The sequence below is a fragment of the Taudactylus pleione genome, unplaced genomic scaffold (genome assembly GCF_031769625.1).
Source record: "Taudactylus pleione unplaced genomic scaffold, aTauple2 ptg000122l, whole genome shotgun sequence".
Lineage (NCBI taxonomy): Eukaryota > Metazoa > Chordata > Amphibia > Anura > Myobatrachidae > Taudactylus > Taudactylus pleione.
The window spans coordinates 4,806,189-4,832,492 of record NW_028284524.1 but is presented as its reverse complement, the minus strand read 5'-3'; the positions used below and the strand labels follow the sequence as shown (position 1 = coordinate 4,832,492).

Sequence of the window (26,304 nt, the reverse complement as noted above, 5' to 3'; positions counted from 1 at the left end):
AGCGAAAAAATGAGTGAAAAATATGTGTTATAGAGTGACGACTGGTGTGAGATAAACAATGAAAAAACGTGTTGGAACAAAAAAATCCTTTGGTAGCAATGATACTGCAGGTGTACTAGTGAATGTGTCCTGATCTACTCAAGGAACAACAAGGTAAATAAAACCCTTGTATAAAAAAGTGGAAATGGTATAACCTTTAAAATGAACAATGTGTATGGTGATGTGACTAGTGCTCATGCCGCCATAAATATGACAAATATACTGTATAAAATAACATACATACATAAAAAGTTCCAGTAATGCCTCCATAAAGACATTTCATAGAATGATTGAGTCCCTTCCGACTGAGATCCACAATTCCGTTCCCTATGTCCAGCCCAACTTGTCTAAGGATGAGTATGCGGCTTTGAAATCATTGGGCAAACGACAAGACATTGTCATAAGAGGAGCGGACAAGGGGGGTGCCATCGTGGTGATGGACATTGCATTTTATAGGGAGGAATGTCTTAGATTGTTGGGAGATGTTAATACATATGATGTTTTGTCAAGTGACCCCACTACAGAATTTAAAGAGTGTATTGACACCTTGCTACTACAGGCAGAAACGGAGGGTATCATTTCCAAGGTTTTGTGTAGAAAATTGATAACAGTTTCCTGTGGTGCCTCTGTTTTATGCCATCCCTAAGATCCACAAGGATCTACAGAGACCCCCCGGCAGACCCATCATCTCTGCCAGGGGGCCTCTGTGTGAATCTATTGCTGTGTACGTTGATTCATATTTGCAGCCCTGTATCCAAAACATGTCTTCTTATCTCAAAGATTCCACAACTTTGTTAAGACACTTTGCTTTGATTGAGTCACTCCCATCTGATATAGTGTTGGTCACATGCGATGTGACCAGCCTATACACCTGTATTCCGCATGAGGCAGGTATTCGGGCTGTGGAAAGACTGTTGGTGAACAACATTAAGTACACAGGCCCAGATTTAAAATTCTTCCTCACTCCTCACCCTGTTGGAATTTACGTTGAACTACAACTATTTTTTGTTTGACTGCGTATTCTACAGGCAAAGGGCGGGTTGCGCTATGGGCTCTGCTGCAGCCCCGTCCTTTGCCAACGCCTATATGGGTGAGGTAGAGAACAACTTGTTTTTTTCTGATCCGATGATATCGGAACGTATATTTTTATACTACCGATACATCGACGATTTGTTGATTTTTTGGCGGGGTGACATCACGGTGTTGTTACACATTAGAGAGAGTCACAATCGGTCTTTCAGTCCAGTCAAAATGACAGTCCAATATAGTCACAATGAGATCCATTTTCTTGATATATCCATTAAAGTTGAAGGTGCCAAAATCATTACCTCATTATATGTTAAACCCACAGATAGAAACAATCTTTTGCGGTATGACAGTTTCCATCCCCGCAACACTATCTGTGGGTTACCATATTCTCAATATTTGAGAGTTTGCAGAATCACGAGTGACGTATTTGAGACTCATAAGCAATTAGACATTATGACTGACAAATTTTTGGATAGGGGTTATCCACTAAAAGTACTCATGCGGGCAAGGGCCAAGGCCCTTTCTCGTAACAGGAATTAATTACTACAACCTATTCACAGGAAAAGTTTTTCACATAAGATACCTTGGATTAATGAATTCAATGTAAAGAGTAAAGTCTTAGCACCAAGGGCCAAACAGTTGTGGCCGATGGTGGCTTTAGACCCAGACATATCTTTACTTCGTGACACTTCCCTGATGCCCAGCTATACACGTAGCGCTAACATCAGGGACATTGTCGTTAAGTCTGACATCTCAACTTTTAAGTCATCAGCTTCACACTTTCTTAGCAAAAAAAGGGTTGTTATAAATGTTTGGGTTGTACCACCTGCAGTTACATGCAGGTGGGCCCTTACATTCTACACCCTTACTCAGGCAAAAAATTCAGCATTAATTGGTCGTTGTCATGCACCTCCCGTTTTGTGGTGTATATTCTGTCTTGCCCATGTGGGTTACACTATGTGGGCAAGACGGAACGCCAATTTAAAGAACGAATGGCGCAGCATCATGCAGCCATCAGAGCAGCTTTAATTTCTGGCCATAGCGAACAGCCAGTGGCGAGGCATTTTGCCTTATTGAAACACAGCTTAGCCACGGTTCGATACAAGGCCATTAATCATGTACCAACATCATTGAGGGGTGGTAATCGATCTAAAAAACTTCTGCAGCTGGAGTCAGCATGGATATATAGGTTGGACACCCTGTCACCGCGGGGGCTCAACGAATCCCTGGGGCTTAATTGTTTCCTATAATCCCTGTCCTTATCTAAATTCACAATGTTTGATCCATTTGGCTTCTACTATAGACTAGTAAGCTGCTCATGTGTAACACATGGTTTTACAACTTTAGTTTAATACCAGCGCATTGCCAATGCAAGTTATATCGTTATAATATGGGGTTCAGCAGATGCATAGTTAGGTTTTTATTTGTATTCATGTTAGCATGGATGGTTTGTCCTTACAGGGTTCAGCCGATGTGTTTATAGGTTTTTTTATGTATGTATGTTATTTTATACAGTATATTTGTCATATTTATGGCGGCATGAGCACTAGTCACATCACCATACACATTGTTCATTTTAAAGGTTATACCATTTCCACTTTTTTATACAAGGGTTTTATTTACCTTGTTGTTCCTTGAGTAGATCAGGACACATTCACTAGTACACCTGCAGTATCATTGCTACCAAAGGATTTTTTTGTTCCAACACGTTTTTTCATTGTTTATCTCACACCAGTCGTCACTCTATAACACATATTTTTCACTCATTTTTTCGCTTTTTGTACTTAGTTTGTAGATATCTCCACCATTTTTTTCACCGTATCATTTTATGAATAATATTGCTCGCATTTCACCTCATGCCGACATATATGACTGTTTTTTGTCACTTTAAGTATTTTTTATTTTTTATTATTTGTCATTTTTTAATTTTTCACTATCTCTTTATTGATTACTTGTTTTTAAATTGACATTTTTGCCCACCAGTAGTTGCAATTTGTGCCACTAATAATCTTTCGCAACTTGCTGTTTTTTAGTATTTAAGATTACCATCATTCATATTGTTTTTGCACGTTTGCATATAAAATTACGTCTGTGCATTGTTATGTCTCTCTAGTGGGTTGCTATGGCTACCATTGGGCTGCGGGTTGCCTCTATCAGCTGTTGTGTTAGGGGTGACCACATGGGCACATGACTCACGGAATACTTCCGGTGCGTGACACGCACAGAACTTCCGGCTGACTTGGTGCCTGTGTTCCGGTCGGGTCCCCGGCGCGACGAGCGGGATGTGCACCACGCGTCCAGACAGGTAAGCTATTTATAGCTGTTGTGTGTTTGTTTGTTTGTCATTCTGTACTGTACATCCTGAGGAAGGGACGGGAGGTCCCGAAACGTTGATGGATTAAAGTATTGCTTTTGCACATTCCATTTGAAAGTCTCTGAGTGCCGCCTCTATGTGTTCATATATATATATATATACATACATATATACAGACGTATGGTGCAGCACTCCGTGCACTTAATAAAATCCATTAAGCGCATGGAGTGCTGCACCATCCATCTGTATTTGAATAACATGTGCGGGCACCCTACCACAGATGTTCATTCAGGAGAGCTGGACCAAATGACTATATATATACATATATATATATATATATATATATATATATATATATAAAGTAGTACTTGGGGCAGCACTCCACGGACTTTACAGCAACACAAACTTTAAGCTTAAAGTTTGTGTTGCTGTAAAGTCCGTGGAGTGCTGCCCCAAGTACTACTTTGTTGAATTTGTGACCTGCCTCTGCCTGTCATAACGGAGCTTGCACCCCGGCTGCTGTACCTTCTGTTAGGAGTGCCGGTCCACGTGTTACATATATATATATATGCATCTATCTATGTATATATATGTTCGTATGCATATGTATGTATATATATATATATATATATATATATATATATATGCATCTATCTCAATGGGAATAATTGTATATATATATATATATATATATATTTTTTTTTTCTCATCTAGTAACATGGTAAAAACTGTATATATCCAGTAGTTGTCACTAGGTCAAGACTTGACCTAGTGACACCTACTGGATATATGCACAGTTATTACAATGTCACTAGATTATATATATATATATATATATATATATATATGTATATATATATGTGTGTGTGTGTATATATATATATATATATATCTATAATACACACACACATATTATATATGCACATTCTTTTTGCACTGTGTTTTCATTTTCCATTTTAATGTTTTGATGTCCGTAATGTTGAAAGCTTTAAAAAGTTGAATATAAGGAGGAAAAACAAAAGAATGATGTCAGGGCATGAATCAGGAACTCACATAGGGGGGAATTAAATTCAACGCGATGTTGAATAGCTACGGGAGGGAGCTCCTGCAGCTATTCAATTCACTGCGCTGTTTGGGCGCGCTAAGGATTTCTTCTCGCACCCCCTGGGGATGCGAGGAGAAATCCGACCAAAGTGCTGGGCACGCAGCTATTTTTCTACTTAGCGCTGCGCTAACAGCCGCGCGCCCGGCACTTTGGTCAGAGAATGCCGGTTAACGCGCCTTAACATTCTCCGACCACATTCTCCCACCACACAGCGCACTGAAATTAATTGCTCAGGGAGCTCGCTCCCGGCGCTGTTCAATTTGCTTTGAATTGTATTCCCCCCATATAGTGCTATGGATTGTTAGAGAGAGGGGGGGCCCCACACTAGTATCTTGCCTAGAGCCACATGAGGTCTAAATCTGGCTCTGGGTATTGTAAGATACACTAAATAAGTATTTTCTTGGATGCTGGTATTCAGTTGCATCTGCACAGTCACACCTGGATATAGGATTAGTTGGGAGTAAATTCTAGAGCAATCAGAGTTCCAGGGACATTTGGGCACAATCATGAGGAAGAAGCAAATTCCAAAGTGACCTACACCACATTAATTACAGGGTGTCTTCAGCCCTCTAATTCCTGGTGTTTGATGAGGTTTCTGGTATTTTTTTTACAGCTTCATAACAATTCCTTATATGGAATAATGATACATTGCAGACTTTAAATGTGAGTTTAAACACGGAAACAATTAGCACCCAACCCTGATCTGTCTTGTGATGGAAGATAAGTTGGGTGCGGCTTGAAAGAGCTTGCCCTCCGGCTATGAGTGTTGTGTAACCTGACTATATAAATAAGAGCATATCTCTGGCTATAGGCTAAAGGAAACAACAAGTTCTTTCCAGCTCCAAGCAGAACACATCACAGAATGTAAGTACGCCAGCTGATCCCATTAATGATCTATATGTATTGTGCGTAAAACTGTCTCCTATTACAGCATGCATACAGTAGGTGTGATGCGTGGCAGAAATTCAAGGGAAGTATATTTATAGATTGGGTATATTTTCTTTTTATATTTCTCAAAACCCTAACTAAAGCTGCATACACACTTTAAGATTTTCTGTCCAACCATCCAACTAGTTGATTGTTTGGAATGAAAATCTGGTAACGTATATTAGTAACTGATGATCAGCAATTTGCTCCTAAATGCCAGAAAACAGATGAAAAGGTCGTCAGACAAGTTTGTTAAATGTTTGATCTAAACAATTTGTTCAAACAACAGTTTTTGTCCATTTTCCGGCGTTTGGGAGCAAATTGCTGATTGTCATTTGCTTTCATACCTTACCAGATTTTCATTCCAACCAATCAACTAGTTGGATGGTTGGACAGAAAATCTTTACATGTGTACCCAGCTTTACACAGGTATATTCACCTTATTCTGCATACAAGTCTTCAATTATTTTTATATTAACAAAAGCATATATTACATATTGGTCTTGTACTGCTAGTGGCTAACTTATCATGGGGAATAGCAGAATGCGATCTTAGCTGTACCAAGTAATATGCATTTAGAAAGACTATGTAATTATTATATATGATATAATCTGCATCCACAAAACTATAACTACATTTATTTGGGCAATAAATCATGTTATAAAATTCACAACCAGAGGCCCGATCACCGGTCCCTGGAGTCAGGTAAGTAAATTTTTTTTTTTTTACTATTTTTTCTTCTTTTTTTTACAGTAATCAGCTTGCGGTCTGTTTAGACCACACAGCTGATTACAGGGACTGATTCCCGGCTCTGCTCTCCCCGTTAGAGCAGGGCAGGAGTCCGGTAACTGTGGGAGACCATGGGCGTTATTATCACAGGGCTTTCCCCGATATTTTTTCACATTTTATTTTTAGTAACTCTGGTCGGATTACATTTCCCATTACAATTATGGGAAATGCGATCTGCTTTACTAAAAATAAGTGATACTTAGGGGTTGGAGTAGAATTTTACGAATTCTACTCCAATTGCCTTGTAATAACTATAGGTGATACTAAAATAATGTGAAAAGGGTGTGAAAACACCCTTTTTCACTTTATTTTAGTCAAAATAATGTTAATAAATAGAGCCCTAATGCGGGGAGAAGAAACAGCCAGAGGTGTAGCCAAAACACCACTTAAACATTACAGGAAGAATTGGATTATGGCCACGGTATATCATAAGCATTAGGGAGACTATATAATTTGTTTTAGTTTTTTCCATTTATAAAACTTGCTATAATATGTAAACTAAGCTGATAGATAGTGCAAACAGTAAATCATTTAGGGCCCTATTTACTACAATCCGCATTTAAAATGCGGTTGTAGTGTGATATTCCTGACTAAATGTGCATTGCGAATTTAGGAAATCTCACATGGATGTACTAACATCCGCATGCAGATACAGAGCTTGCGATAAAGCTCTGTCCCTGGGAACCACGTCCACACACTTCTCAGAGAGAATGTGATTGCGCATGCGCCGCCAATGGATACCAACCACCCCCCCCCACGCATCACCCCCATCCCTTTGTGGCACCCCCACCCCCTTGCAGCTTGAACATTATGATTCTAAATAATGTAATACAGAGACACTGTCTGACAACTACTCATCACCCTGCTCCCAGTCTGCATAGGAAATCCATGGTTCTAAAGTCCTTTGCTTCCATACTGCTTTCTTGAGTCCAGGTACCCTGTAATATAATGTATTTAACAGCACTTAGGGCTCTATTTACTACAATACGCATATTGAATGCGGATTGTAGTGTGATATTACCGAGTGAATTCGCATTGCGAATTCAGGCAATATCACAGGGATTTACTATAAATCCCTTGCAGGGACAGAGCTTGCGATAAAGCTCTGTCCCTGCGGATCCCATCCGCACTCTAGTCGCGGTATTTTTGGAAAAAATACCGCGACTAAGAGCCCGCGCATGCGCCGACCCACCGTCGCTGCTACCCCCCACCGATGCTAAGCCCCGCCCCCACGATCGTGGACCCCTGCAACTCCCCCTCCCCCCCCCGCGACCCCCCCCTCCCTTCGTTACACTTACCTGCATCCTCCTGGCCTCCGGTGATCTTCTTCGGGCTTCCCGATCAGGTGATCTCCCATTCTGCACTGGGACCCGATCACCTGATGACCGGGCAGCAGTGCATGTGGGAGACCAGCTGACAGGAGAGGAGCCATCACCAGAGGCCCGATCCCCGGTTCCTGGATTCAGGTAAGTAAAAAAAAAAGTTTAATTTTTTTTTTCTTTTTTTTACAGCAGTCAGCTTGTGGTCTGTTTAGACCACATGGCTGATTACTGGTACCGGCTCCCGCCTTTGCTCTCCCCATTAGAGCAGAGTGGGAGCCCGGTAACCGGGGGAGACCCTGGATAACGCCACCTCCAGGTGGCGTTATTATCACAGGGCATCCCCCGGTATTTTTTTACAATTTATTTTTAGTAACTCTGGTCGGATCACATTTCCCATTACAATTATGGGAAATGTGATCTGCTTTACTAAAAATAAGTGATACCTAGGGGTTGGAGTAGAATTTTGCTAATTCTACTCCAATTGCCCTGTAATAACTACAGGTGAAACTAAAATAATGTGAAACGGGTGTGAAAACACCCTTTTTCACTTTATTTTAGTAAAAATAATGTTAATAAATAGAGCCCTTAGTACCAGGTTTCACTGTAATGTGCATATAAATACTATAGAGCATTATCACATTGTCTCAGAGATTTCTGCACTGCTGCCTACTCTGGCATGGGTGTCACATCGACATAGGTGCCTGCTGCCCGTCGTTAGGCAGATGAGCCAAATAACTTGCAAAATCACTACACGGCCCCGGAGGACATATCATCCTCGCACCACATGATTATCATTGTACCTTTAGGGCCTGATTCAGACCCGCTCGCAAGCAGGTCGATGGCCGGGCAGTGCGCACGCGCCACAGAGAGATCACTCGCTCCGGCGCTCGCATCCAAAAGGGGTGGCTGTTGATATTGATCGACAGCTCGCCCCGTTTGGTAGGCGGGTCAGGGGAGGTGGCTGGTCAAACGGAGGCGTTCCCGAAGAAACGCCTGCCATTTAGGGGCGGCCTCACTGACATCACGAGTGATGTCAGTGGTGAGCTTCCGGCTCTATTAGAGCCGGAAGCTCACTGGGGCTTGCGGCAGACGAGACCCTATCACAAGGGTCTCATCGCAAGCCCCGATGGTCGCGATGGTTGTGACCTGGCCACTCGCTAAAGCTGTGGGTGGTCACCCACAGCTTAGCGAGCGGCCTGGAGGCCGGACACCAAAAAAAAACAAAAACGCCCTTCAGACCTGCGAGCTGCCTCCGGCAGCGAGCGGGTCTGAATCAGGGCCTTATTGTGTTAGTTGGGGAGACAGGGAGGGAAAGATTTATTGTAAAAAAGGATGATGATTCCGTGCATCACCCTTTTGTCCTTCCAAACCGCCTCCCCTTCCATGCCCCTTGGACCTCCCTTGCCTTGCAATTCCACCTTTAACCCTGCGTTTTCCTGCAGTCACTGTCCTCTGACACACTAATAGTTACTTCCACCAATGTGCACTACAGATAGCCGAACAACTCTTACACACTATCCCCACAGTCCTGCAGCGCTTATCTGCATTGGGATCATTTGCAGATCCCTGCTTACGCAAGAGAGATTATTACGGTTTAGCACCCCATTATCATTTGTGACCAGTTATTGATTTATCAAGTTACCATATTGTTCTCGTCTCTGGTAACTCGAGACATTCTTCAATCAGGAGAGAGTTTATGGCAAAAAATTATTCTGCGGATATTTTTTATTAAGCACTTTTGCAGAGGGTTCATTCTTTGCATTTATGCTATTAAATGAAGCATATAAATATTTTCCTAACCTGCCATCTCCCCCTATCTAGGTCCATTTAATATAAAATTGTCAAATTCATTTTGTTAACCACCCTTAAATGGTGGAGGGGAAAAAACAATCATGAAATGCTTATTGGCTTAGACTTGGACATTCTCCACCAAGCCAATTATGCCATAAAAACCATCCGCTGATTGGCTGAGAGTGTCCAACTCTAAGCTGGTCACAGACTAGACGATTTTCTGCCTGATTTACCCGATTTTGACGCATGGGAACGACAAATCGTGCATATGTGCAAATTGTAAGTGTCCACTGACGATGACGATGCGCATACCCGCGGGGCGTTTGTCATATCTTCAGATCTCACCTATAACAGACAAGATCTGGCAATCTCATGCATGACGCACTGGAAATTATTAAGGACGTACGATAGGTTGTTGGTCAGATTGAACACTTTAAGCACAATCTCATGTCCTGGAGTTGCCGGGGAGCGTTCAAGGGAAATCGTTAATGACATTGCATCGTTTGCGAGTCATTTAGTGTGTGCCCAGTTTTAGTCAATCAGTACTTCACCATTGTCTATTGCAGTGACCCAGCTTAATGTCCAGACATCCTGGCCCTTGTGGTTCTCCAAATGCCAGCATGCCAGGTCAGACTTGCTGGGACTTGTAGTTCCACTCAGAGCCTCATTAACAATGGGGTGGATGGAGCTAAGTTTTAAGCCTACACATAAAAACAGGCACATCATCAGCATGATGATGAACAGCTGCCTAGAATAGAGGGTCACACAGTCAGCCATAAATTATAAGTATTAAAATAGTTTTTATAGTTGTCTCACAAAATTATATATTTTTTCTATTTTTATGTATTTAGGGAGACAGTGGGGCTGATAGTGTAGGGGGTGTACACCCCCACGTGGCTCTGGCCACACCCACACAGCACTGGTTACAGCTCCCCCCCCCCTTCTCAGTATAGGCCCTTGAACATTTTCAGTCCCAGGCCCATGTGTGTCCCTTTATCTGGACATGCGCATATATATATATATATATATATATATATATATAATCTGTATGAACACCAAGATTATATACTAAGAAGGATTAACTAGAATCTGCACTGAAGTTTACTTAGCAACTGCATGGTATGCAGTCATACTTACCGACATTCTGGCAGCCCCATCCGGGAGGGGGCTGCCAGGTCGGTACAGCAGGGAGGGTGGGGGATTGCCAGCGCAATCATGTCATCGTAGCCCCGCTCCTGCTTTATAATGCTGATATTACTGCCATTACAAAGCAGGGGGCGGGGCTACGATCATGCCATTCACCGCAAATCATGTCATCGCCCTCCCCGAACCACCCACTTTCACGTGCGGGCACGGGGGGGTTGCGGGGCGACGCCGGAAAATCAGGGGAACTTTCCTACTCTTGCGGGGTACCGGAATTAGCAACCGATTTTTGGGGGGCTCCCGACAGTCCCGGGAGAGTAGGTAAGAATGGATACCATACTGGGATTAAGTTAGAAATTTACTTCTGAGTTGTTAAAATATATGGTGTATTATACTGTAATATCTATGTATACTATTCAAATGCAAAACACCTCTAATCATGCAGTTCCTGTTTATGGAGTAAAATACTTTTTATATCCTGTACATGGTCTTTAGATAACTGAGTATGATTTGAAGGTTTAAATAATATGCATAACACATTATGGTTAAGATAATTAGATGACTTGATGGATTTCATCAAGGGATATTTGAATGGTTTTGGCCCAGTAAAAGCTTGCATGTTTAGCTCATATTAAGCTGTTGTTGTTATTAGGGGTGAGCGGGTTCGGATTTCTGAAATCCGAACCCCCCCGAGCCCCCCCGATCCGAGTCCGATCCGAATCAGGCTCGACTTTTCCCGCCTGACTCGGATCTGAAATCGAGGCAAAACGTCATCATCCCGCCTTCCGAGTCTCGCGGGTTTTGGATCCTATATAAGGTACCCACGTCGGCGCCATTTTCTCACTCGGCTGTGGACAGTGAAGAGGGAGGGTGGGAGTTAGGGCTGTGTAGTGTAGTGTAGTGTAGTGCTACTGTTGTCCACTACTTCAAAGTCCATAGGGGCTGGCTGTGTTGTGCTGTGCTGCTGTTGTTAATAGGGGCTGTGTCCACTACTTCAAAGTCCATAGGGGCTGGCTGGACTGTGTTGTGCAGTCAGTTCTCCATAGGGGCTGTGTCCACTCCAAAGTCCTGTGCAGTGTCCCAGTCCTAAAGAGGTGCTGTAGTGTTGTCCAGGGGGTGCTCTGTCCATCAGGGGTGCTCCCCCCAAGTGCTAAAAAAATAATATATTTTCTGTGTTTGTGAATTGTGTGCGCAGTAGCCGCACGTGCATCAACAAAGTAGTGCCAAGCGTGCGCCTGTGTCATAAGTAAAGGGCCGGCTGGCTTGACCGTTAAAGGGTGCTGTAACCCCCGAAAGTACACTCCAGTCCAAACCAAAAAAAAATTATTTTCTGTGTTTGTGAATTGTGTGCGCAGTAGCCGCACGTGCATCAACAAAGTAGTGCCAAGCGTGCGCCTGTGTCATAAGTAAAGGGCCGGCTGGCTTGACCGTTAAGGGTGCTGTAACCCCCGAAAGTACACTCCAGTCCAAACCAAAAAAAAAATTATTTTCTGTGTTTGTGAATTGTGTGCGCAGTAGCCGCACGTGCATCAACAAAGTAGTGCCAAGCGTGCGCCTGTGTCATAAGTAAAGGGCCGGCTGGCTTGACCGTTAAGGGTGCTGTAACCCCCAAAAGTACACTCCAGTCCAAACCAAAAAAAAAATTATTTTCTGTGTTTGTGAATTGTGTGCGCAGTAGCCGCACGTGCATCAACAAAGTAGTGCCAAGCGTGCGCCTGTGTCATAAGTAAAGGGCCGGCTGGCTTGACCGTTAAGGGTGCTGTAACCCCCGAAAGTACACTCCAGTCCAAACCAAAAAAAAAATTATTTTCTGTGTTTGTGAATTGTGTGCGCAGTAGCCGCACGTGCATCAACAAAGTAGTGCCAAGCGTGCGCCTGTGTCATAAGTAAAGGGCCGGCTGGCTTGACCGTTAAAGGGTGCTGTAACCCCCAAAGTACACTCCAGTCCAAACCAAAAAAAAAATTATTTTCTGTGTTTGTGAATTGTGTGCGCAGTAGCCGCATGTGCATCAACAAAGTAGTGCCAAGCATGCGCCTGTGTCATAAGTAAAGGGTCGGCTGGCTTGACCGTTAAAGGGTGCTGTAACCCCCAAAGTACACTCCAGTCCAAACCGAAAAAAAATTATTTTCTGTGTTTGTGAATTGTGTGCGCAGTAGCCGCACGTGCATCAACAAAGTAGTGCCAAGTGTGCGCCTGTGTCATAAGTAAAGGGCCGGCTGGCTTGACCGTTAAGGGTGCTGTAACCCCCGAAAGTACACTCCAGTCCAAACCAAAAAAAAAATTATTTTCTGTGTTTGTGAATTGTGTGCGCAGTAGCCGCACGTGCATCAACAAAGTAGTGCCAAGCGTGCGCCTGTGTCATAAGTAAAGGGCCGGCTGGCTTGACCGTTAAAGGGTTCTGTAACCCCCAAAGTACACTCCAAACCAAAAAAATATATATTTTCTGTGTTTGTGACTTGTGTGCACTGTGGCTGCACGTGCATCAACAAAGGAGCAGCGCCAAGCGTGCGCCTGTGTCCCATAAGTAAAGAGCCGGCTGGCTCATTTCTTAAAGGGTGGTGTAACCCACAAAGTGCACTACTCTCCAGCAAAAATAAAAAAATATTTTCTGTGTTTGTGTGCGCTTTAGCCGCACGTATATATATCAATATAACATAAATGGAGGACCAAACTTTCTCTGATAAAAATAAAATAGGGAAAGATCAAGAACCACTTCCTACTAGTGCTGTTGCTGCTGCTGGGAGTTGTTCATCATCCCAGAGAGGAAGTAGGAACATCACTACTTTTACTAAACAATTGACCCTCCAACAGTCCCTAGCGATGAGGATGAAGTACGACAGCAGTCATCCTGAAGCAAAACGTATAACTGAGGCCTTGACTGCTATGTTGGTGTTAGACGTGCGTCCGGTATCCGACATTAGTGCAGTGGGATTTAGACAATTGATGGAGGTAGTGTGTCCTCGGTTCCAAATCCCGTCTAGATTCCACCTGCATCCTCAAAGCAGCAGCGACAAGCGTGCGTCTGTCTGTTAAAGGGTGGTGACACCCTCAAAGTGTGCTACACAAACAATAAAAATATTGTTCTTTTTTTTTCTGTCTTTGTGAAATGTGTGGGCTGTAGCCGCACTTGCATCCTTAAAGCAGCAGCGACAAGCGTGCGTCTGTCTGTTAAAGGGTGGTGACACCCTCAAAGTGTGCTACACAAACAATAAAAATATTCTTCTTTTTTCTGTCTTTGTGAATTGTGTGGGCTGTAGCCGCACTTACATCCTCAAAGCAGCAGCGACAAGCGTGCGTCTGTCTGTTAAAGGGTGGTGTAACTCTCAAAGTGCTCCAAAAAATAAAAAACTATTTTTTTAATGTGTTTGTGACTTGTGTGCGATGTAGCCGCACTTGCATCCTAAAAGCAGCAGCGACAAGCGTGCGTCTGTCTGTTAAAGGGTGGTTACACCCTCAAAGTGTGCTACACAAACAATAAAAATATTCTTCTTTTTTCTGTCTTTGTGAATTGTGTGGGCTGTAGCCGCACTTACATCCTCAAAGCAGCAGCGACAAGCGTGCGTCTGTCTGTTAAAGGGTGGTGTAACTCTCAAAGTGCTCCAAAAAATAAAAAACTATTTTTTTAATGTGTTTGTGACTTGTGTGCGATGTAGCCGCACTTGCATCCTCAAAGCAGCAGCGACAAGCGTGCGTCTGTCTGTTAAAGGGTGGTGACACCCTCAAAGTGTGCTACACAAACAATAAAAATATTCTTCTTTTTTCTGTCTTTGTGAATTGTGTGGGCTGTAGCCGCACTTGCATCCTCAAAGCAGCAGCGACAAGCGTGCGTCTGTCTGTTAAAGGGTGGTGTAACCCTCAAAGTGCGCTCCACAAACAATAAAAATATTCTTTTTTTTTCTGTCTTTGTGAATTGTGTGGGCTGTAGCCGCACTTGCATCCTCAAAGCAGCAGCGACAAGCGTGCGTCTGTCTGTTAAAGGATTACATCGGTGACAGCATCCAAGTAGGCATGTCAGACAGTCCATACCTGTACTGGCAGGAAAAAGAAGCAATTTGGAGGTCCCTGTACAAACTGGCTCTATTTTACCTGAGTTGCCCCCCCTCCAGTGTGTACTCCGAAAGAGTGTTTAGTGCAGCCGGGATCCTTGTCAGTGAAAGGCGTAGGAGGTTGCTTTCACAAAATGTGGAGAAGATGATGTTCATAAAATGAATTATCAACTCTTCCAGGGAGACCAGCCTCCAGAACGTACAGAGGGACCTGTGGTTGTGGATTCCAGCGGGGACGAATTAATACTCTGTGAGGATGAGGATGTACACACTGAAGAGGGTGAGGAATCGGTGGATGAGGACGACATCTTGCCTCCGTAGAGCCAGTTTGTGCAGGGACAGATTAATTGCCAGCTTGTTTTGTGGTGGCCCAAACGAACCAATCATTTCAGCCACAGTTGTGTGGCAGACCCTGGCGCTGAAATGATTGGTTTGTTAAAGTGTGCATGTCCTGTTTATACAACATAAGGGTGGGTGGGAGGGCCCAAGGACAATTCCATCTTGCACCTCTTTTTTTTCTTTGCATTATGTACAGTTTGGGGCCTAGTTTTTCAAACTGCCATCCTGTCTGCCACTGCAGTGTCACTCCTAGATGGGCCACGTGTTTGTGCCACCCACTCGTGTCGCTTAACATAGTCATCCAGCTACCTCGGTGCAACCCTTTGGACATAAAAACACTATTGTGAGGTGTGAGGTGTTCAGAATAGACTGGAAATGAGTGGAAATTAAGGTTATTGAGGTTAATAATAGCATAGGAGCAGAAAAACCTACAAATTCTGTGATTTTAGCTGTTTTTATGCTTTTTTAAAAAAAAATACAGATCCAAAACACAAAACCCAGAACCCAAAACACGGAAGGGTGGTTTTGGCAAAACCAATCCAGATCCAAAACACGAAGAAAGATCCAGATCCAAAACCAAAACACAAAACACGAAAAGTGGCTGGTGCACACCCCTAGTTGTTATACATATATCGTAACAGCAGCGACCCTCAGTCTGGGTTCTCATGGTATAGGACGGAAAAAGTAACAAGACTGTATGGAGGATTAATAAAGTAATCCAGGGGGTCACAAACTTAGCTATATCAGACAGAGAAAATAGATTAAAGAGGAAAATATTGTGTCATATTCCAATAATTAATTATAATCATTACTAGTGATAAAAATAATATTTTGTGTGACTATTGGGGGTAAATTTTACTAAAGTGAGAGTTTTTAGAACTGAGTTTTAGAAGTGATGCTGCCCATAGCAACCAATCAGATTCTAGCTATTTTCTAGAAGGTGCCAGTTAAATGTTAAGTAGAATCTGATTGGTTGCTACGGGCAAAATCACTTCTAAAACTCACTTCTAAAAACTCTCACTTTAGTAAATTTACCCCTTAGAGTGGAGAGGTCATGCAGACCATGGAAATACACTTTTACAGGGAACATAGATTGTAAGCTCCACTGAGGCAGAGATTGATGTGAATGACTGAAATATTCTCTGTACAGCACTGTGGAATATGTGTGCCCTACTTAAATAACGGGATGTAGTCAGGAAACAGAAGGTCAAAATCCCCACCGCCGGCTTCCAGACTGTAAAAATCTCAGCATGGGATTAATGATAGGCATTGAAATCCCGATGCCTATCATTATCCAACCGCCTAAATCCCGACACCCGGCATACCGAATGAAGGTATGCCGGGCATTATCCGACACCCGGCATACCGAATGAAGGTAAGCCGCTGGAGTGTTAGGTTTCAGGGCTCCCGGGGGGGACTTAGGGTTAGGCACCCCCCGGGAGGGTTAGGTTTAGGCTAGGGAAAGGGGGGTTAGGGTTAGGCACCCCCGGGGGAGGTTAGGGTTAGGCATCCCCCCGGGAGGGTTAGGTTTAGGGTGCGGGGAGGGGGGTTAGGTTTAGGCACCCGTGGGGGGCGGGTAGGGTTAGGCATTAGGGGGGGAATTTAGGGTTAGGCACCCCTAGGGGAGGGTTAGGCCTGGGGGGGTAGGTATAGTATACTTACGAGAGCTGTCGGGATCTTCACCCATCTGGCTGCCGGCGTTGGGATGATGACCGCCGGAATAACATCTGGCGGTCATTCATATCACACCCTTAAATAACTGTTAATAAATTATAAGATGTGTATGGTCAGGGCCGATGCAATGTGCTTGGGAGGCCACAGGCTGGAGAGGCTTACTTCATTTGCCAAGCGCCCGCTGAGATTTTGTTACCAGCGGGCGCCTGGCAACTTCATCAATGCAGTGGCAGCCGGAGCTCACTCCTGAGCTCCACCTTCCGGCTCCTGCAGTGGGTGATTATAGAGACATCATGACGTCTCTTCCATAGTGCCGGGTGCAGGAGAGGGGCTTCAGGTAAGTATAGTGTTGTGTGTGTCATTTTGTGTAAGGGGCACTACTAGTGTGGGCACATATGAGGGGCACAACTACTGTGGGCACTGCATAAGGGGCACTACTACTCTGGGCATTGTGTAAGGGGCAATACTGCTGTGGGCATTGCATAAGGGTCACTGCTACTGTGGGCATTGCATGAGGGGTACTATTACTATGGGCATTGTGTAAGGGGCACTACTACAGTGGCCATTGTGTAAGGGGCAGTTCTACTGTGGCCATTGTATAAGGGGCACTAATGCTGTGGGTTTTGTATAAGGGGCACTACTACTGTGGGCATTATGTGTATATGATGCACTATTACTGTGGGCATTGTGTATAAGGGACACTACTGTGGGCATTGTATATAAAGTTCACTACTGTGTGTCTTAATGTGAATAAGGGACACTACTTTGTGGTGTAATAGGAATAAGAGTTTGCTACTGTGTGGCGTAATTTGAATTGGGGATACTATTGTGTGACCACCCCCTTTATTGATGTGCGTATCTATAGCACTCGCTGTCCCTTCACCAAACACCCTAGCATTGGCCCTGTGTATGGTTATCTTACAACATAAAGCTCATGTACTAGGCGCTATTTCTGCACAATATATAGATGTTTCTGTTATTACCTAGTATCTGTTATGTGTTTCCGTAGTATCACTGTAATCTATTTTGAGATTGAATTACATGAAGTAATCTATATCTTTAATTGGTTGAAGGTTATGGTAATGTGTGAGTGATGTATTCTGTATCATCTAGTGAAAACGTGCTATGCCTTGGAGAGAGTGATAAAGTACCAACCAATCGACTCCTAACTCATTTTCCAAACACAGCCTGTAAACTGACAGGATCTGATTGGTTGGTACTTTATCACTCTTCACTTTATCACTCTCCAAGGCTTAGTGCATCTCCCCCAGTACTGAGTAGCTGGCCATACCTTTGTGTTGGTCGGTCATTCCCATGATGACATTCAACATTGCACACACTTTATTATGCACCCCAGGGCCGGTGCACGGTTTCTAGGCGCCCTAGGCATAGCTTCAGCCTAGCACCTCTCCCCCCTTCCCTCGGATAGCTACACCACCCCTTATACAGTGCCCCCAGTAATGGTCCCCTCTATGCAGTGCTCCCAGTAGTGGTCCCCACTATGTAGTACCCCCCAATAGTGGTCCCCTTACGAAGTTCCTCTTATACAGTGGCCCCAGTAGTGCCCCTTATACAGTGGCCCCAGTAGTGTCCCTTATACAGTGCCCCCAGTAGTGGTCCCCCCTATGCAGTGCCCCCAGTAGTGGTCCCCCCTATGCATTGCCCCTTATACAGTGCCCCCAGTAGTGGTCTCCCCTATGCAGTGCCCCAATACAGTCAAGCCCCGAAAATGCAGGTTTGACCACATTTCTCATATGCACAAGCCCGAAGTGCTATGCACTACTTTCTGATGGTGTTACCCATATGGGCTTCTATCGGGAGTGAGCTGAGAGAGGGATCCAATTAGATCCCTCCCAGCAACGAATGCGGCATGCGCAGAAGGACGCTGGCAGGGCTTCTGGGTCTTAGACCCGGAATTCCCTTCATCGCAAAGGGCCGCTCTTACTGACAGAGCGGTCCTTTGCAGTGATCGTTATGTATACTGGTGTAACCAACACCGGCATGCATTTGATGACCGGAATAATGCATCGCATCGCATCCCACCCTTTATCTCCTTTCACTTTATCTCTCTCCAAGGCTTAGTAAATAGACCCCCATATTCACAACATTTCTCTTGATTGTATCTTATAACCAGTATTGGAACTAAGGCTCTGATTCAGAGGCGCACGCTATTTGCGTGCGCTCGCTCTGAATCAGGGCGTCCCTATTTTTTGTCTTGACTGGCCTCCAGGCCGCTCGCACAACTGTGGGTGACCACCCACAGTGTGTGCGTGCGGCCTGGCGATGGTCGCGATTATCGCGAACATCGGGCTTGCGACGAGACCCTTGTGGTAGGGTCTCATCTACCGCAAGCCCCAGTGGACTTCCTGCTCTAATAGTGCAGGAAGTTCACTACTAATATCACTAGTAATGTCAGTATGACCGCCCACAAAAGGTAGGCGTTCCTTCAGGAACACCTCCGTTTGTCCAGCCACTCCCCTTGCACGCCTACAAAACGGGGCGAGCTGTCAATCACAAGCCGCCCCGTCTTGTAGTGAGTCCGGAGCGAGTGAAAATCTCACTCGCTACAGGGCTCACGCACGCCGCATGTGCGCACTGCCCGACAATCGACCTGCTTGCGAGCAGGTCTGAATCAGGCCTTAAACTCAATGGTTTCATTTAATTACAACTTCTACACAGGGGTGCAGAGAGATCCTCGGCTTCTCCAAGGGCGCACTCCCCTTAGTGCACAAAGTTCTACAGAAGCGCCCCCACTGGGTGTAGCCACGCCCCATTGCGTGACCAAGCCCCATAGCAACAGGGCCACCCAAGGTCTTTATGGCCCTGCTTCTGCAGCACCTATCTATGAGCTATAATATCAAAGTCTATGGTAAATCTTTTTACAATTTAATTGTGGTGGACTAATTATATTTTATATCTTTTTTTTATGTTCCAGCACCACAAACATGGTTGGGATTGTCCCAAAGAAACAGTCCAAGGCAGATTTTTGTGGTGTTGACAAATATTATTATATTGTCAGACCTGAACTGACTTGTTACATGAGAGCAACAAATTTTAACCGTGGAGAAGATGTAGATATCTACAGCTTGCATCCTTCTTGTAGAGATGGAGATCATTACCTGGCCCATGAAGATGACCTATTCTACATTATTAAGGGAAACTGCTACCGGCGTGTGACAAATATGAATACTGATGAAGATGCTGTCGTTTACACGCTGCATTCTAACTGCCAAGGAGGTGATCACTATCTTTCCGCCTTTGGCTACTTCTACATCATCTATCAGGGCCGTGGTGTTTATCGTCGAACAAAAAACATGAACCAGGATGAAGATGGCGTAGAATATAGTCTTCACCCAGACTGTAGGAATGGTCTTTATTACTTTGGTGTCAAAGGTTATTACTACTTTGTGAAACCTCATGATAAGTGGGGAATTCAATACCTACGATGCACAAATTTTAACACCAATGAGGGTGCTGAGACCTTCTCATTCCATCCCACCATAATCAACTTCCTACCTGGTGGTCTCAGCATTACTAAAGGATCATCGTATGGTGAGTGGGTGTGCATCAAGACCATCTGCAATGACTCACAGACCCCCGTTGAGTGGAAAAAGAGGATCAATAAGAAGGTTGGGTATGAGAAGGAGAAGATGTCCAGTATAGAACATAATTGGAAGATATCAGCCACGGTCTCAGCAGAAACTGGAGGTTTGTCTTCTTTAATTGCCAAAAGCCAGTTCTCACTGACAACTGAATATGGAGGATCAAGTGTAAACACAGAGAAAGAAAACTGGAGTACGGCCACTGAAATTGAGGAAACCATTACTGTCAACTTGCAGTCAGGTCACAAGATATTTGTCTGGACCTATCAGCTTGGCCTGGGGAAAGAGCCCGTGCTACACTGCCGGGATATGAAAGTTCAGGATAATCCAACCCCTCCCACTGATGTTCCATTACCTCCAGCTGTAAATTAGTTTCCAATGTCTCAGGGTCTGATTCAGCAAGGATCACAATTGCAAAGCTACACGCAGGCAGCTTTGCAATTGTGATCCTTGCAATAATGCAAAAGCAGCAGGAGGCGTATGACATCCCCTGCTGCATTTGCGATCCAAGCACTGCGACGGAGGTCGCAGGCTGGGATCACCATAGCGATGGTGGACGGCCCTCTGAGTAAGCCTCAGCTTACTGAGTAAGGCTGGCCGGCTTGCGAGCCCAGAGACTGCGTACGTCCATGCAGTCTCTGGGCTGGCCACTTCCGGAAAACGGGGTGGACACGTTTTTCGGGTACGCCGATCAACTCTGCACCGCCCCTTAAATGCCTCTGCCTGTTAATAAGGAAAAGGCATTCAAGGGCTAGCGTGCGTGGTAGCAGGACCCATTCTGCACACTTTCAGAATGGGTCCTGCACATGCGCAGATTCCCGATAATCGGGAATCTGCGTTCAGCAGTGCACTTGCGTGCACTGCTGAATTAGCCCCTCAGTTTCCAACTCTACACACAGCTGTTTACAAGCTGTGTATGGGTTCTATTAAAGGTTATACTTGGTCTGTAAGCTTCAATTTTAATTTTATTGCTTAGGTGTGATAGAGCAGAAATGATGCACCTATACTTAAATACAGCCTCTTTATATATTTATGCATTGAGAATAATTATATTTGACCATACATCTATAGTTCTAAGGACAAGCAGATATTAAACAATATCGGATAAACAAAATAAAATAAGACTAAGGGGTATATTTACTAAAGTGCAGGTTTTTAGAAGTGAAGATGTTGCCCATAGCAACCAATCAGATTCGACTTAACATTTAACCATACTTGCCTACTTTTGAAATAGCATTTCAGGGAGATTGTGAAAGCCACACCCATGAGTGCGGTGATAAAGGGGGCGTGTACTGCTACATCTGAGAGGCGTGTCATAACACTGACTTACATCCACATGTAAACAAGCCCCAAAGCAGTCAGTAAGATCGATTTTTGATGAAAACACACTGCTATATTACAGAAAATGCATGTAGCCATAGGGACCATTGTGCCTTATAATAGATACAGTACAGTAGCTGTTATTGCATATTCTTTATATTAGTGTATTTTGCCCCCATGCTGTGCCCCCTTCTTGTGTGCATTCCACTCCTCCCCCCCTCCCCTCCCTGGATGGGGTTAATGATTTTCCCCAACCAGACTGTTAAATGTTAATGGGGCTCGTGGCAGGAACTCTCCCACCAGACTTAAGATGGAGAGTCCTGCCGGCCCGTTAGTGTGGCCAGACCATTAAAGGAGAGGGACAGTGACGTGTGGGATGTGGGTCTGGTGGGAATACAGCCGGCATGCGCCGGAGGCACAGTGGCCCAGTCCTGGATTGAGAGACTGACCGTAGCTGCGCCGCCGTCAGCGCTGTGTTTTCGGAGGCAGGCTCAGGCAGCAGCACTGCAGCTGTGCAGTGTAAGGGTCCTCCGGTGTTTAAATGACAGGCAGCCGCCGGCGAAGGAGGAGCCGGGACGGACCAGGGGAGACCAGCGCTGCCCATTCCTTCAACACGTGCTGGAAGCAGGCAGTCTGGAGGCGGGTGTGGGGGCGGATCAAGGCGATCCAGGGGAGACAAGCGCAAGCCTTCACTGCATACCCCTCAGTGCCAGTGGGAACTCCGGAGACAGGAGCAGAGGCGGATCTAGGTGGACGTCTCTCAAGAGGTGGGGCAGCTACAATTCAGACCTGATCCCCTACGAGTCAGTGGGGAATCCGGGGTTTTGTTAAACTTTCCGGGGTAGTGGGGGACTCTGCAGTGAAGCGGGAGTCTCCTGCAGGATTCGGGAGGGTAGGCAACTATGCATTTAACTAGCACCTTCTAGAACACAGGTTCTCAAACTCAGTCCTCAGGACCCCAAACAGTGCATGTTTTCCAGGTCTCCTCACAGAATTGCAAATTAAATAATTAGCTCCACCTGTAGATCTTTTAAAATGTGTCAGTGAGTAATGAATACACCTGTGCACCTGCTGGGTGACCTGGAAAACGTGACCTGTGTGGGGTCCTGAGGACCAAGTTTGAGAACCACTGTTCTAGAAGATAATGGCTAGAATCTGATTTTTTGCTATGGGCAACATCTCCACTTCTAAAATCCTGCGCTCTAGTAAATATACCCCAAGAGTATATTAATAAGTGATAACATAGAATAAAGAGTTTACACTTTTTAGAATCTTAATTGCAGGATTTAGAAATAAATGAACTTTTAATTCTAAGATGGCCGCTGCTAACGTGTTTAACAGATCATACATATAGATACTGCCCAAAACCAGAAGTATGATGTTTTGATCTAAGAATCTTACTGAATAGAGCAATGCAAGGCTTGTACGGCTAACTAAGATATAGGTAAATAGCATTTGTGTGGTGATCTAGGTGAATAGCATTTGTGTGGTGATCTATAAGAATTATGAGTAAAATATAAGTTAATTATAAGAGTATCAAAAATGATAAAATATATTTATCAGCAATTGTGTGAAGTGAGTTAAATATAAGTTGTAAAATGGCCACTGATGTAACAATGTGTGCTAATGTTCTATCTTCATTAGGAAGTAGTTTCACTCATACCTGTAAGATGGCTAAAGCAGAAGCACATGACATTTACAAGTGTGCTGAGTTTTGGACTTGGAAAAAAGCCCAAAGAGACTTTGGGGGGAATTCAATTAGATGTGAAAAGCAGCGATTTTTCGATAAGTTTTCACATGTGCAATTTTTTCGCACCGAAATGCGTATCATGCAAGCCTATTCCCGGAGTTATCGCACGTGCGAAAACTCCATAGACAAAAAACGGTGAAAAGTTTTCACCATATCAGAGCAGGTGAAAAAATAAATAGCTTGATTCCCCCTCATAATGACATGTCATTTTTGGGGTGAAAATGTAAAAACTGTTGGAAAATGGGTTTAAAATACTGGGTCAGTGCTCCTACCCCTCCTTCATTAACTATGTTCAAAGAGAAATTATTTTATATTTTCAAAATGGATTGGGTCAGCTCTTCTATCAATAAGGAAAACAAAGCAGAACAATTCTTCTTAATTTGGGAAAGCTTTATTGAGGCTTTAAATCCTGAGATTAAAAGACAAATACAACAGCGTTTCAAATCAACACAATGGTATGAAACTAGAATACTGCTACAAGACCCCCCAATAACTTACACTTTGGAAAAAAAAAAAAAACCCCACACAAAGAGTAGAGTGGTAAGGGATTGACCCTGGGAGTGCATGGCTCACAACCCCCATCCCAATTTATTTCCTCCTCTTCTCTTTTTTATTTTTATTTTTTTTCTCTTCTTATACTTCTCCCCCCCCCCATCTTCTTTCTTCCCCCTTCATTTATTCTTTATGGTTGAAGTCACTATAATATATTACTGCTTAATTTTCTATTGATTGGTAAAAAGAGAAAATTGTGGCAAAATTATTACTTCAAAACCACAAGTGAACTGTATGCTATAAATTGTAACTATGTCATTGTTTTCTTGTCATATTTCCTTGTGTACCAGAGTGTATTTGATGACTTCAATAAAAACATTTAAAAAAAAAAAAAATTACTGGGTCAGGTATTTTGGGGGGCTGTATGTATGGGACAGGTGTTTCTAGGATTGCAGATGGCTGCAGCAGGTGTATTTTACATTTTTTTTAAACTGCACTTTATAGACACAAAAATATACTAGCACCCATTTTAATGTCCCCCCAATTTAACTACAGCAATTATTTTTTCCAAAAAATATTGCTTTTTATAATTTTTCAAAACTTATATGCATATTTGCAAAACAGCCATTTGACATAATTTAAGAACCCCAAATACTTTTATTAAGGCTATTAATACACTTCTATATTGATTTCCTCTGTCTGTTAGGCTTTTTATGGAGTACAGACTGATATCCCCCAAATGTTCTGTATTTTTTGCAGGTTTCGACATGCGCACTTTTCATACGTATGCGTTTATTCATCTTTTGTAATAGGATAGGGTGAAAATCGGGAACACGTATTGCGAAAATATAGAACCAAACCTGGCTAATCACACACAAACACACACACACTGTATTTTGTAATGTTTTTCCACTGCATAATTGATGAGATGGTGAATCAAAGGACAATGCATGGATAGAAAGTTACAGTTTCCGGATTGAATCTTTACTAGCTATCTAGATATGTATTGATTGTAGTGATGTAATTCACTTTTAAAATAAGTCTCTGGGGGCACCCCAGCATCTCAGGGAATACTGGGCACGCCCCCCGGAGTGATTTAAACGGGGGCTTCCAATGAAGCCACGCCCCCGAATTAAAGGAGACACGGCCTTCCAAAGAGGTCATGGCCCTTCCTGGGAGACCATGCCTCTTTTCCGGATCAGTGAGTCTCTAGCGCATGTGTGTGCTGGGGTTATTTATCACAAGTAGTGTCACCCCGGTACCGCCACTGCTCCAAAGTCGTTGCTCCTCTCGAGTATTCCTTTCTGTCTCGGCATCAATTGTACGTACATATATCAGTGCACAATTTGTTGGAAGCAGATACAGAGATTATAGTGTGCTGTTTAGAAAACTGATGTGTGCAAAGTCTATCACCCATTTAAAATCAGGTATCTTCAAGGATATTGGTGTCATGCTGAAAACAGTGGTCCAAAGGGGTGTTGTTTACTCCAACTCATGAATAAGCAAATCCATAACTGTTTCACATGCAGAATAAAATTCTGGCATAATAAACATATTTAAAAGTGATTGTAATAAGATATACATAAAATAAAATGCAATAAAGTATATAAAAAAACATTGTTGAGTTCTTATTGCAGAAATTGCTTACAGCAATGACAAATAAATAAGGAGGATTGAAATAAGTAAGAGTAGTTCAAAATATTCTCTTCTCACTTAAGGTAATGTCACATCTGGCCTTTTCTATTTTTTGGGCTTAAATATCAAACTCTTCTTGAGAAAACTATGCTAATTGTAAGTATCTAACTATCTCTAATCCTACTCCCCCCCCCCCTAACCCTCCTTTAGGGGTGCCTAACCCTAACCTCCCCCCCTAGTGCCTAACCCTAACCCCCCCCTGCAAGTGCCTAAAATGCAGCCCCTTATACAGTGCCCTCAGTAGTGGCAATTCCTATGCAGTGGCCCCAGTAGTGCCCCTTATACAGTGCCCCCTTATGTACTGCCACCAGTAGTGGGTCCCCCATATGCAGTTCCCCTTATACAGTGCCCTCTTATGTAGTGCCCCCAGTAGTGGGTCCCCCCTATGAAGTGCCCCTAGTAGTGGTCCCCCTATGCAGTGCCCCTTACAGACAAGACACACACAGATTACTTACCTCAATCCCTGTTCCTGCTCCCACAATCGTCCACTCCTCTGTCCTCCTGCTCGGCATTATGGGAGAAACGTCATGATGTCATGACATCTCTCCCATCACCACTTCGGAAGCCAGAAGGCGGAGCTCATGAGTGAGCTCCGCCCAGCTCCCTCAGTGGATACAGCAGCTAATGAGAGTTTGTCTGACTCTCATTGGCTGCTAAAACAAACACATCGCCTGCAACAATGCCGGCGTCGTGTTTGTTACTGATCAGTGGGCAGGGGGGTTTCTACTCAGGAAACCCTCCTGTGTGCGCGAATGGGCTCAGGCTGGTCACGGCGGTCACATGCTATGTGACGTCTGCAACCATGGAGCACTCTGGCAGCAGCAGGTCATGGAGGTGGAGTGCCGATCAGCGCTCCTCCTCCATGCGGCTTCTCTGCTCCCAAGCAGCAGCCAGCAGGTGGATACGGAATGGCCGGGTGACAATGG

The 26,304-nt window shown here is 44.0% G+C and overlaps 1 protein-coding gene across 1 annotated transcript; it reads left to right on the top strand.

Moving 5' to 3' along the window:
* The first annotated feature begins 5,300 nt into the window (after positions 1 to 5,300).
* LOC148524013 (uncharacterized) lies at positions 5,301 to 25,262 on the top strand. Its single transcript, XM_088472277.1, has 2 exons — positions 5,301 to 5,351; positions 19,455 to 25,262. Exon 2 carries the CDS (start codon positions 19,465 to 19,467, stop codon positions 20,491 to 20,493), a length of 1,029 nt encoding a protein of 342 aa, XP_088328403.1. The 5' UTR covers positions 5,301 to 5,351; positions 19,455 to 19,464; the 3' UTR covers positions 20,494 to 25,262.
* The last annotated feature ends 1,042 nt before the right edge of the window (positions 25,263 to 26,304 follow it).